Source organism: Leucopleurus acutus (genome assembly GCF_964270905.1).
Source record: "Leucopleurus acutus genome assembly, chromosome: 7".
NCBI lineage: Eukaryota > Metazoa > Chordata > Mammalia > Artiodactyla > Delphinidae > Leucopleurus > Leucopleurus acutus.
The window spans coordinates 66,802,947-66,816,702 of NC_139150.1; the positions used below are offsets into that span (position 1 = coordinate 66,802,947).

The 13,756-nt window shown below is 42.5% G+C and overlaps 1 protein-coding gene across 1 annotated transcript in view; it reads left to right on the top strand.

The window, feature by feature from the left end:
* SH3GL2 (SH3 domain containing GRB2 like 2, endophilin A1) overlaps positions 1-7,619 on the top strand; it is a gene marked incomplete at its 5' end in the record, with an annotated part of 206,359 nt that extends 198,740 nt beyond the window's left edge. Inside the window, 4 exons of the mRNA XM_082843598.1 lie at positions 1,178-1,336; positions 2,879-2,982; positions 4,818-4,948; positions 7,050-7,619. Of these exons, the coding sequence (XP_082699724.1) occupies positions 1,178-1,336; positions 2,879-2,982; positions 4,818-4,948; positions 7,050-7,249 (594 nt within the window). The 3' untranslated portion in view covers positions 7,250-7,619. The remainder of the gene's footprint in view (positions 1-1,177; positions 1,337-2,878; positions 2,983-4,817; positions 4,949-7,049) is intronic.
* Between the last annotated feature and the right edge of the window lie 6,137 nt (positions 7,620-13,756).

Genomic DNA, 13,756 nt, shown 5'->3' on the forward strand with positions numbered 1-13,756 from the left:
AGACTCACTCCAAATCTAACATGTAACCCTGCCTCCAGGACTCTACCCTGCAGCTGACTGCCAGTTCAGATGTTCTAAAAGAATATTCCTTCCAAAGATACACACATTTAGTCTGGATCAGGGCATGGATTGGAGGCAGGGTGTAACGTGGATGGGAAGGTCGAGGATATCCTTCCTCCTTCCTTCTCATTTCTTCACCACTCCCAACTCTGTTTCCGTTTCCTTCCCTTTTACTCCTTGCACACCCAGGATCAAGGAAAGTCTAGCATTTTCTCCCACCCATTAGTAGTGAAACACTGCTGCTCATAGGACAAAAATACTTTGTAGCTTTCGGAAACTACTTTCCTACTTGGTCAGTGGAGGTGTCGGACAAGGCTAGGCAGCCACACACCAGGAATGTGTGCATCTGGGGTGATGCAAAGAGGGATTGATGCGCAGTGTATGGTGTTAGGTCCTTTCCAAGTTAGGTCTAGATGATGACTAAGTGTCATCATCTGTTAGATGGGAGGCTTAAATTAACCATGATTCTCCTAAAGATACATCAGTCAACTAGGGTAAGTGCTGAGACATAGATTCCTAGGTCTCAGCCCTGGATATTCTAATTCAGGTGATCAAGAATCCATATTTTTAATAAGCATCTAAGGTGATTCTAACAGACTGGATTACCTCAAAGATAAATCCTTTCCAGCACTAATGTTCTATGGTATGAAAAGGAAGAATACCATGCTATCTCACTCATTTCAAGGAAAGCATTTTTCCTCTGCCTTCCCATGAGATACCACTTCCCTTGAAGATGGGGACTTGTGAGCCCCATATACCTGTGCTTTCCAAATGTGTAGGGTGTGTACACACATTCCTGGCTTCTGCCGTGGGATGGAGAGGGATATATTCCACTTTAGCTTTGACCCAGCAGGGGTAGAAGTAAAGGGTATTGGTATTTCCCACAATTTCTTTCTTGCTATTAATTATTTTTAAAGATGTTTCCCAACATAAATGTTTTAGCATTTGGAAGCGTTTGCCCCAGTGCTGCAGGTTTCTTTATTTTTCTGGTGACATGATGTTTTAGAACTTAGCCTGTCTTATTTTGGAAGCTAATAGGCATGATGGGGAAGTGAGCTGTAAATAGGCCTTTTCCGTACATCCTTTCAAAGTATATTCCCACCCTTGACTTTTTCAGCATCATTTAAAGAAGTTGGAGGGTCGACGCCTGGACTTTGATTACAAGAAGAAACGACAAGGCAAGATTCCAGATGAAGAGCTACGTCAGGCTCTGGAGAAATTTGATGAGTCTAAAGAAATTGCTGAGTCAAGCATGTTCAATCTCTTAGAGATGGATGTGAGTGACTCTCCTGTGGTTTTTAATTTAGCTTTGGCTTTGAGGCACGAGATTCATGTGTTAAAGGGTTATGTAATTAAAAATGTTAATGACTGTACTATGTGGTGAGAACTTCAGTAGTTGGTTATTCTTTCAAATTATTTAAAATTGTAAAGTAGACTGAGAAATGGTGAAGCTTTTTCTCTATTCCTATAGTTTGATTTAACTAGATTTTTGTCTGCTAATGATCTTAAAGTATTATAAATAGTGGGGAGATAAAGAATGTTTCTGATGATCTATAGAAGTCCAGTAGCTTAAGCAAATACTCTGTTGAAATGTGAAATGTAAGGCAGATTGACTTCAGATTAAATAAGATTATCAGTCAAGTAAAATGTATTCAGAAGTGAGTGTCCAACATAGGTTAAGATGGTCTGTATTTTGAAGTAAAGTCGACAGTTTCTTTCCAAAGATGATTTCAATTGAGATTGACGATTGTAGCATAGATACTACATTTGGGACATAGAGGAGATAGTTTAAAAGTTGCCTTCACATTTCCAGAGTGCTGAATTACTATTCACGGCTTTAGAACTTACATTCCGACCGCTCATGTCATAAAACCTGTTAACCAGCTTTCCTGTCCTTGCTCATCCCCACCTCCGGCCCCATCAGTTACTGACCAACTTCTGCCAAGATATTTACAGAGCCTTTATGTACTTATCACACCCCAGACTGGTGACAGGGGAGGCAAGTTGAACATATCCAGACTTTCACACTATCCAGAGACAGGGTCAGAGTGTGTGTTTATGTAAAACAACGTGTCCACCTAACTACTGAAGAGGAACACCGTGGGGATGAGGGTGACCCGAATCACAGTGTTCCTTCCCTTCACCCAGAACCCTACCCCACCCCAAAACCCATGGGGCAGCATTGCCTCTGTTAACTCAGAGGCCATTATTCAGCTGGATCACAACACAAGACTCAACATGAAGAGTAACCAAAGATGCTTAGAATATTAGAGCTGGAATGAACCCAAGATGTCACTTGACTCAACCCTTCTACATTGCAGATGAGGGTCAGAGAGAACAAAAGATTTTCCATCATACCATGCTGTCTCCCATAGTGCTTCATGTGAGAAATCAATACCCACGTTTTTATTAACAGCACTAATACTGACTTGGCATGAAGTTATAGAGAGCAAAGAATGTTCTAGTCAGTGCATCTTTTGTCCTATAGGAAATCAATAAAATAAGCCAAATCCTAATCAGAAGGTTGTAACTAAGCATGAGACTGTTTGATGAGAGTTATGTCATCTTCAGGAGGATTCTGACTAAAGTTTCTTCTCATAGCACTAGAGTTTCCAAACACAGGGATGCTTTCTTATCCTTAATCAGTTTGTAACTTGCAAAACTATCTATCGGTCAGCCTGGCTCACCACACAGTCATGGGCATCACTGAGCACTGGTCCGTGTGTCCGGGGTAGCTGTGTCGTGTGGACTGGGCACTAGCAGCTGGTTAAGGACAGTAACCTGGTAACTAAGGTGTGATTCCCCTGTTGATCTGCAGATCGAACAGGTGAGCCAGCTGTCTGCGCTCATCCAGGCGCAGCTGGAGTACCATAAGCAGGCAGTCCAGATCCTGCAGCAAGTCACAGTCAGACTGGAAGAAAGGTATTTTACAGCTCCCTGCATTTTCCATTTCCATTTTCTTGCTATGAAATGGTGTATAAAGACGTGGAGATATTAGAATGCATTCGAAGAAAAACTTCCACCAAAATTCCTGCTGATCCTACAAAGACACCTTATGGACCATTTGTTTTGATTTTATGTTGTCTTGGGCTTTGTTTTACCTTGTTCGGTTGAATCTAGTCTTGTGTTTATGAGAGCTAAATACTTAAGGAGTATTTCGGATGCCACAGATGGGACGCCAGGACTCTACTGATGATAATGGATGTGATTTGCTGAGCAGCTATTCTGTGTGGGTACTGAACGTGTATCATCATCAATCATAGAAGAGCCCTGTAAACCAAGTATTGTTAGCCTCACCTAACAGACGAGCAGACTGGGGCTCAGGGTCACACAGTGGTGCAACAGGGCTTCACGTTTAAGCATAACCTGTTGGAAAGCCTGTGTCGTTCCATACCTTGTATTTCTCTGAATGGTGACGAGGTCCGTGAGAGGGAGCTGTTTTCTTATGTCTGTTCCACCTCCTCAGATGGGCCTCATAGCCAGGCTGGGTGGTTTAATTCATGAATGAGTCTCCCTGGAGCTGCAGGACACAGCCTGCACAGCTGTACACGGTAGCCCTGTGCTATATCATATGTGTTATTTTAGTTAAACTAAATGCACGTACCTCAAAGGATGGCCTCAGCAGCTTTTATTCTCAGCTCATGGCCAGAGTCGACTCTCATAGCTGATGATATGGCTATAAGTGCACAAGGCAGCCTCCAGTTACGGTGCTGTATTACGGGAAACGACCTCACCCGTTTCCATCTGGCCAGCCTCTTCCTCTCCTCAGTATCTTCCTTGACTAGTGCTTGGATTGTTCATCTTTCCTCAGTGCACCCTTGTGGAATTATGTGTAACACTCTGAAGCCTCTAGAATGGTTTAAAACCATGCGCTTCCACGTACTAAAGAAATATTATATGTCTTTGTGACATCTGTTGAGCATGAAGGCCACTTTTCTTTTTTGCCTCTGAAATACGTCCAAAGCCACTGTCATTCTACAATCGCCATACCCTAAACTGCCCCCACCCTTGCAAATGTGCTGTTCACTTTGCTTCGTGAACACCTGAAGCTGTGGAAAATACTTCCGGGTGTGCAGAATACATTTACTGCCTGTACCTTTCCACCTCTCTCGTGTCTCCCTTGGATTCTCTCCCCCTTCCTCTGTGCTGTTCCCAGAGCACACAGTACTTCCCCCTTTCCTCCCTCCATACCATCTGAAGCTCTACAAGAAATAACTTGCTTCTGGAAACAGCTGTCCATCTAGAAATGACTCCTACCTATCTTTTACCTTTTCTCCTTAAACCTTCTCCAACTTCCCCGTGGACAGGTAGACTCCTCACCACCCCCAGCTCCACCCCTGGGTTCCTGTGGCATTTGGTCCTATCTCCGTAGCAGCACTTACTACAGTTGACAGTAATCAGTTGTTTATGTTCTGTCTCCCCTCCAGGCCATAAGCTGCTTGAGGGTAGGAACTGTGACTTATTCATCTTTGAGTTCCTGGCACCTAGCACCCTGCATACTTGCAAAGTGAGCTCTGAGTAAATGAGGGAGAAAGTGAGAGGAAGGATGAAGGCAGTGAGGGTATAACCACAGCGGGTGTGACCACAGCACTAAAGTGGAGACAGACACAGATAAGAAAACTAAGGGTCCTTTTCAGATTTCCCATACTCCACAATGGTAGGTTGGTGGGTGACCTAAGCATTTTCAGGATTGTATTGCTTTTCTTTTTCTTCTTAATTGGCTGCATACTCTACCCCCCTTTTTCTTTTTAATGCAGAATAAGACAAGCTTCATCTCAGCCTAGAAGGGAATATCAGCCTAAACCTCGAATGAGCCTGGAGTTTACAACTGGGGACAGCACTCAGCCCAATGGGGGCCTCTCCCACACGAGCACTCCCAAACCTGCAGGTAAGGAGCGGAGGCCTGCAGAACCCATTCCCCGGGCCTGGGCACACTGCACTGACACTCTTCCAGAAATGCTAGGAGCAGTCCAATCTGTGTGCATAAGGAATCCACTGTAATATATTTCTTACAGGATGGTTTTGTCAGGTAGAAACTCTTAAAGGAGTTCCTTCTTGTCTCATTGATTATCTCTTCCCCTCCTTTACTCTCTCTCCTCTATAAAACTTTCTTTGTTAAGTCCCTTTTTTCTCTCACTGTCCATCATCAGCACATACTTAACTGTTCTAACAAACACATTTGATTTTGACCCTCCTTTGTGGTCTTACAATTACCTTAATATGTGAGTTTAGTTGTAGGGATGGCATCTTTTCTTCCTGTTATTCTGCCTCCGTGATTCCTGCCTGCATGAGGAATCATGCTCCTGGGCAGTGCGTGCCCACGTACACTCACGTATAACCCACAGACAGCAGGCACTCCAGGAACTTGCTGAGTTGGATTTCCTGAGTCACAGCAGCATGTGGGTGAATATATTTGTAGATGAATATATTCTGAGTCTCAGCATCTGCTAGACTTCCCTCCTTTCCCCACCCTCCAGCCGGTTCATCGTGCTGTGGTAAGAGGTTGATACAATGGGAGCTAAAACTTATTTTCCATCAGGCATGTTGATGTATACCCAGTAATGTATTCTTTTAGGTGGTACCACCGCTCTCCACCCCCTACACGCAGATCAGATAAAAACCTGTGCTTGAAATAGATTCAACCTTGGTAATCCTCTTGGTTGAAGAACAGGAACTATCTCATACTGGATGTGGATTTTAAGGATATACAGCTTTCTCCTGTTTTCCCTGCATCCCCAGTGCCTGATGTTCTACAGTAGGAAACATAGATGCTCTCAGGAGACCATGAAGGAACAAAGTGAGGTGTGTGGCGACAGTTGGAGTTCTCTGCCCCTTGTGCTTAGCTCTGCTGCTCAGAGCCCTCAGTGTGCGGATAAACAGCAGTGGTTTTTAGAAGTTATCTGGTTACAAGGACTAGTCATATAAGTTATAGGTAACCTGCTTCCCCCTGCTCAAAAACCAATCCCATATTTCACTTTTCTTTTGGAGACTCATTAATTTGCTTTCTCTAAGTAAAAAAAAAAAAAAAAAAAAAAAAAATTCATTGTTCCCCTTCAAAGCCATCTAGATGGCATGGAGCTGTATGCACTTGTCTGCGTCGATATACATATGTGTGTGCCTGCTGTGTTAATATATTTGCTCATTTAACATAGATCCCTTTTAAGCTGTGATCCCATCCTTCGATATTTAACTCAAGGAAGAATATATTATTTTTTCTATGCCGTAGCTCTGATGCACACCTCATGTTTATATATGCAATATATAACGCAAAGGTGTAAATTATATCATTTTTATATAATCTCATTTAATAGCCAGAGTAGTACTGTGAAAAGTAAGTTCTACTGTTAGTTCCAATTTTAGACAAAGAACCTGAGAGCAAAGTGCCTTAGGCAAGGTCACAGAAAGTAAGAACTTGAACCCAGTGTTTTATATTGTCTTATTTTTACTACATTACAGCGATTTCCAGAGGCTGGGCGGGGAGGGGTCTTTATTTTTAAAAAGTGAGAACTGCATTGTTATTCTGAAGTTGTAAAGTTTTGTCCGTGTAATAAACTCTATTATTTCACATGTGCAGAGATCTTAAAGTGCTAGCATGGAAAGAATTCTGGCCACGCTTCATTTTGAACCTAAATCTCGTTAATACTCCTTAAGTCATTGGGTCTCCCATCTCTGGGCATCGTTAGCAAGGCCAACCTTGATGAATTGTGTTGTACGTATCACAAGGATAGATGTGGCCAATTTTTCATACTGGAAATAGAAACAGCAATTCAACAACTTCAAGAAACATGAGAAAGCTTCTGAAGACTGCTAGAGGGCAAGGTGCCGTGCAGCAGACACTGGGGACCAGTAGCAAGAGGAAGCGTCAGCGGGAAGAGGAGTGAGGGAGGAACCAAGGGGGACAGCAAGCTGGGCAGGTGCAGCAGGAGGTAGATACGTGCATTAAATTCCCCTTGTCTTTCTGTGTTCTTCTCTCCTGCTCTTACTCCCAGGTGCCCCAATGGATCAGCCCTGCTGCCGAGCTCTGTACGACTTTGAACCTGAAAATGAAGGGGAGTTGGGTTTTAAAGAGGGTGATATCATCACACTCACTAACCAGATTGATGAGAACTGGTATGAGGGGATGCTCCATGGCCAGTCAGGCTTCTTCCCCATCAATTACGTGGAGATTCTGGTTGCTCTGCCCCATTAGGATGTCATGCTGGCTGGCTCACCTCTTCCTGACCCAGATAGTTAAGTTTAACCACTGCTTTGGTAATGCTGCTTACAACACATCCCAAGTGCAGGCTGCAGTGGTCCAAGTCATCAAGCCCCACTGAGTACGTTTCGTTGACTTGTGTGATCCCACGAGAGTCATGGTGATGGATGGTATCTTCTTAGCCTGGTGGGCATGGCATGTGCTTTGTAAATACCATCTGAGACCAGCCAGAATTCACAGAACTGCTGTTGACACAGTTCTCAGGAGGATGTGGCTTCTTAGAATATGACCATCAGCCACATCACAGATAAACCATCCTGCCGAAGATGTTATCTACCACCCGGGGCCATCTCAAGGTCTCAGGTTCTCCATTTAAATAGAGGAGAAAGTTCTCGTTTTCACAGTGACCCCTCCCAAACATGTGGGTCACAGAATTGTCAAAGGGAGCCTCCCTCACCAGCAAATTGTCTTCTGGTCTGAACCAGCGAGTCCCTTGATGCTGTCAATATAAAAGTGTTGAGTGTGGGTTCAAAGCCTTCTCTGAGAACAGTCACCTTTGTTCCACAGCTTATGCCTATTTCTGAGTTACAGCCGGTTTTCTTCCCTCCCTGCTATTAAAGCCAGAGGGGGATTCCCATTTTATTTCTAAGTAAGACAGTTAGCAGTCAGCATATTGAGGGAGGAGCTGAAGAGGAGATTCTCCATTATGAGGAAATGGGAAGAGATCTGGTTTCCAAGCTTAAATTTCTTGCTGTACAGAAACCATGTATACATACAGGGCATTTCTGAAGGTACCTGGACAGAGGAACAAATATCTTCACTTCAGTCTTATTTATGAATTACGTGTTTCATGAATACATTTGGTATAGAGACACAAGAAGAAAAACACTAGAAACCATTTTCCCACTAGTTCATAGACCGAGAAACAGTAACCATCTTCCCACTCCACTTTCACCTTGTGTTCTTTGAACATCATTTGTGCATATTCTGCCCTCAATGAGGACCAAATAAAGATGATTTTTGTGCTTAGCAGTTTAAGATGTGTGGCTGCATATGCAAAGCTCTTTCCCAGTTCAGTCATGACTTTTATTTCTGTCCCTTCTATCTCCTCTTCATTTTGTGTGTACAGTGCTGTGTGTAAACTTATGAGTGGTTTTCTTCATTGATTTGTTTCTTGCGGGTTTTTTCGTATCAGTCATTACAGTCCTGTTAGGCATCCAGAGTTCTATTTATCTAGCTGTACAGATTCTTTCAGAGGTTTAATGTGCTGCTTTGGATGTGCCACCTGCGGTAGTGGATCATGTGGAGCGACAGGCAAATCTTACTGCTTAATGTATAAACTCTTAACCGCGGGAAGCGTCGCTGTTTCCAATAAATATTGCTGAAGACAGAACCAAAGGCTCTGGTCCTTTATTTTGTGTCAGTTCTCTGGGTCCGACAGTGAGTGGACTAGTCTTCATTGCCTTCTGATACAACCAAAGCAGACCTGGTTCCAACCGCAGACCTACTTCTCTGTAAGCAAGGGAAGTTCCATTATCAAGAAGCGACTTAGCGTGGACACTGGTAACTTACTGGTAACCCAGGGAAGGAGGAGATTTGAAAAAGAAGATAAGAAAGTGGAGAGAAGAGGTCTTCTAGAAGTTAAATGAGATAGCATCATGGTGATATAATCAAAAGAGTGTAATATTCAGAGGAGCAAATAAAATGTATCATTTCAATCAGTCTTTTGTTTTCTTTCATGCTTAAAGAGAAAGGAATAGATGTGGAAATACAGACCGGCCAAAAGGTGGCCGCTTTTTCTCTTGGTGTATATATGGGGGGAGGGGGAGGTAGGTGGGGGGAGGGGAGCAGTGCATACAGAATATGTATTTCCTGAGCTCCTGAGAAAACAAACATGTTCTTTATGTACTGGGTGCCCTTTGTATTCCTCCATGCCGAGGCCAATAGTCCAAATGTTCTAATCTAAAACAAATTGTTTTAATCAAATATATTAGGTTCACATATATACTGTATGTGAACTGCTGTAACATGAAAATAATATTTTTGCTAGCTATGAGTTAGAGTATTATAGATCAATTCTTCAAACCAATTTAAAGAAGAAATTACCAATGTCATTATTGTGAATGGAGAAAATCCAGAAAAGTCACAGATAAACTATTAGACTCAATAAGTAAATTTAATAGGATTACTGAGTATATAATCAATATCCAAAAAATTTTTATATACCAGTAACAGTCAATTAGAAAAAAGTAATTAAAATGTATATCATTTACAAAGGCATCAAAAATTCAAGTCTACAGACATAAATCTAATAAGAATTATATAAGATCTCTACATAGAAAATTATGAAACGTGTTTGAGAAAAAATAAAGAAGACCCTAATGAGTGAAGAGATATTTACATTTATGGGTTGGAAAACTCAGCATTGTAAATATGTCATTTCTACCCAAATTGACCTATAGGTTTAGTGCAGTTTCAGCCAAAATCTCAGGAAGTTTTTTGTGTGTGTTTGAATATTGACAAGCACATTATGAAAGTTATGTGAAATGCAAACGGATATTTCTTCTTAAAGAAGAACAGCTTAGTTGGAGGACTTTCTCTAGATGTAAAACATAAAGCTATAGTAATTCAGAAAGTGTGATGTTGATTCAGTGATAGGACAAAAGATGATCCGTACAGAAGAGCAAGTCCAGAAAGAGGCGTATATGTATCCAACCATATTTGAACCAGTAAAGCTTTCTGTTGTCTTTAATGTTACACAGTCAGGTGTGATATAGATATAATATATATATTATAAACTGAGTAATTGCTGTAAACCAGAAACTAACACAACATTGTAAATCAACTATACTTCAGTTAAAGACAATCATGCCTCAGTAGTAAAAGCTGGTTTATAGTTATAAAGTTAAAAAAACAACAACTGCTTTTGCAGACTGCCTTTCATCCCATGGGGGTGGTGATGGTGACAGGAAGGACTTAATGCTAAAGAAAGCAACATCTTGAAGCTACCATTTGGAACTCTGTGTGGTGGTTGGTGAAGACTTACTGGGCTCCATGGAGACGTGGCTACACCAGCAATTTCTAGGCCCAGCTGTTGGGGCCCGAGGAGATGTCAAGGAAAAGAACAAACCTATTTTTGAAAGGACCCGATGAAGGCTAGCCGCTTAAAGGTCAGGGTGTTGAATGTCACTCACTTCTCGTGTGTGTCTAAGTGATGGTGGCCTCCCATCTGGGTCAGAGAAGCTGTGATTCTTGACAGGAGTGAGGCAGGCTGTCAGCTTTGGAGGTAAAGGAGTGGAGAGCAGCATCTCAATACCATTTTCTCAAAAAGGAACCCTGGACTTCTTTTGTACTACCTTCTGTGGTTATTCACCCATATGTACCAAGGCCAAGATTTTGGGAAGTCCCTTCAGATAAGAAATAACAAAGCTTCACAGTAGAGGGGTGGAGAATAAAGTTTGAATATCAGGAAAATTCGAAGATGTTTGGAGACCTTCGTGTCATCTGGGTTCTTGAATTTTTTTCTGCATGACGAGTGTGGTCTCAGAAACAAGGGTTTCATATCTGTTTTCGGATGTCATCTGAAAAATGTTTGCAGCATTCCCGAAATTAGCAATTTTCCTTTCTTTATATTCCAGGCTTGCAAAATGTAGATTTCTTCACCTGGCAGAGTCTTTCCTGATTCTAGGCTTTTAGGGGCCTTTAAGCAATAAAAATAGGTGTGTATTTACAGCTGTGTTTGAATTTCCTGTATCATTGTTTTCACACCAGGGAATCAAACACATTCAACGCTTTTATCAGATGATGCTTGTAATTGTTGCTTGTAATTGTATTACGGCGTATCGAGCACTTCATTAAGCTCAATATATGTGATTTTGATTGAAGACTAAGGTGTTAAACACTTGGCTCTTTGCGGTCAAACACTGGAAGAAAGAGAGCTTTGTAAAAGGGTTGATTGTTGACCCAATGTAGTCTCAGGCTTACTGGTATTCAGAGCTTAGAAAAGATAAAAGAACCTGTCAACATTATGAAATATCTTAGTAGCAAGACAAAAGGTGAGCTCCTTGATGGTGAAATAAAGAGACTATAAGGTCTTATAAAAGGCTGGTTTTATAGAATGTCAGACATAGGAGATGAAGAAAGTAAAGAGAAGTTTCATAAGAAACATTTTTCACACTTTACCTCCCTGCTAGTGTTCCGGCTTCCTCTAAATCTTTCTGTGTGTGACTGGTAAAAGAAACATCACATTTCTTTATTTTTCTAAACCCAATTAAGTATGGCTTTCTTCCCGCTCCCACCAGAATTGGCAGGCAGTGCTCTCTCGATTCTGTCTGTGGGGAAGGGCCTCTGGTCCTCAGCGTAGGTGATGCTACTGCTGCCGGGTTTTCTCGCCCAGGCCTTTGTGGTCTGCTAGAAAGTACAGCTCCAGCCCTGTCTGCCCGAGCTTGCTGCTGGGTCTTTGCTGGAAGTCCCAAGCTGGAGCATCAGCACCCAGCATCCCTAAGCACAGGGCCACCCCCACCCCTGAAAATTTACCCCTTCTTCATTTAAGTCCCTTACTCCAGTAAAACAAAATACACCATGTACTGCTTTACCACCTATCCTAGATACAGTGATTGACTGGATTTGGGGAAAAGGCCAGAGAATCTGTATTTTTCAAAAGCTCCACAGTGTCTTACCTGCATCTCTTACCAAAACGTCTGCCTCCATCAGGGCTCGTGAAGATGAAGAAATCAGGAAGGCACCTACAGAGCCTCCTAAACTTACCTAATGGTTAAGAGTCAGGTGGGGCAACTTGCACAAATTTCCAGGTTCTCCTTCCAGCTGCTCTTCATCAGAACGGCCCATTGAAGGGCCTGGAAAGGTATATTTCCCCTCAGAAAGGTTTAGGAAACAATCATCTACAGTGCTTCTAAAACTGAAACATGCATGAGAATCCCCTGGAGCTTGTTAAAACAGATGCTTGGGCCCCACCCCCCAGAGACTGATTCGGTAGGTCTGGGGTGGGGTGAGAATGTGCGCTTCTAATAGATTCCAAAATGATGTGTTTCCTGATCCCTGGACCACACTTGGAGTAGTACTGCTCTATGAGGTACACTTCTTAGGAAGAGCCAGCTGTGTCACCACTCCTGTCAGGAGTTAACCTGTGCATTCTGCGGTACTTTTAACTCTTTTCACGGGAATCTGCCTTGTAGCACGCACCTCTTCCTGCTTCTGATGGGAATGGAGGGTGTGACCCATTGATCTAAATAAAAGCCAGGGCAGATTCCCGGGTCCTGATGCCTGAGATTCTGATTCCGTTTCCTAGAGTGGAACCCAGTATCTGCAGGTGTGTCAGGCATCCTGTCCCACCTCATAGCTTATGCAGGCAGTCTTCAGGCCACATGGAGAAACCCTGGTTCAGACTTAGGTTTGTGAGTACCGTGGAAGAGGATCCCTTAGCAGACATGGGTTGGCAACTAAGAAGGGGAAAGGAGGGAGGAACCAGCTTCCTTTCACATGCAGTGCCAGTTCTTCCCATAAAAAAGAGAGAGAAGTATTGCATAATGCACAGGTTAACCCCTGACAGGAGTAGTGACACAGCCTTTTCCTTGCCTTGATTTTTCTTTTTATCAATAGGAACATCAAAGCATCTAAATGTATTATGTAGGAAATACAGATGGGAGGAGAAGGGCGGAGAACGGGAAGGAAGAAAGTGGTTCATGAGTCTGAGGAAACCAGACTGACTGCCTTAGCAAACCTAATCACCGAAATGCTGATGCCATCTGATTATTATATATTGTCTTTTATGTTCTTTTTCCCCCTTTTTGTTTTCTCTTTTTATTTTTTTTTTGCGGTACGCGGGCCCCTCACTGTTGTGGCCTCTCCCGTTGCAGAGCACAGGCTGTGGACGCGCAGGCTCAGCGGCCATGGCTCACGGGCCTAGCCGCTCCGTGGCATGTGGGATTTGTTTTCTCTTTATTCCCTCGGTTTTATGGGACCTAGATTGCCCTCTGCTGGCCAAAACAAAAAAATTTTTTTTAATCAGATAAAAAGCTGACAAAATTTCCTGATTGTTTTATAATCGTCGTGTGTAAACAAACCTTAAGATCTGGCTCTTTCCCGGGGCGTGATGCTTAAGGTACTGCTCTTTTAATCAGTTAGTCATTTTTAGCATATCTGGGTATCCAATGGATACATAGTGAAATAACGTGTGATGTTCAGAGAGAGACCTGAGTTCCTGCTCTTGTCGTAAAAAGTACGGCATAATAATCCAGTTAAGACACATGTGATTAGCAACTTACAATGACTGCATGTGTGCAGTATGGGAATTAAACTGTGGTCTGCTCCCAGCTTTCTGAAGCTAAGCTGAAAAGAAGTTGTAGGTCATAGTATCTCACCTTGAACAACAGCCTTCAAGAAATGCCATCTCCAGAAACAATAACAAAAGTTACAAAGTCTAAACAATGTACTTGGAGTAATTTTTAAAGCCGATTTACTGAGGTATAATTTTACATACCG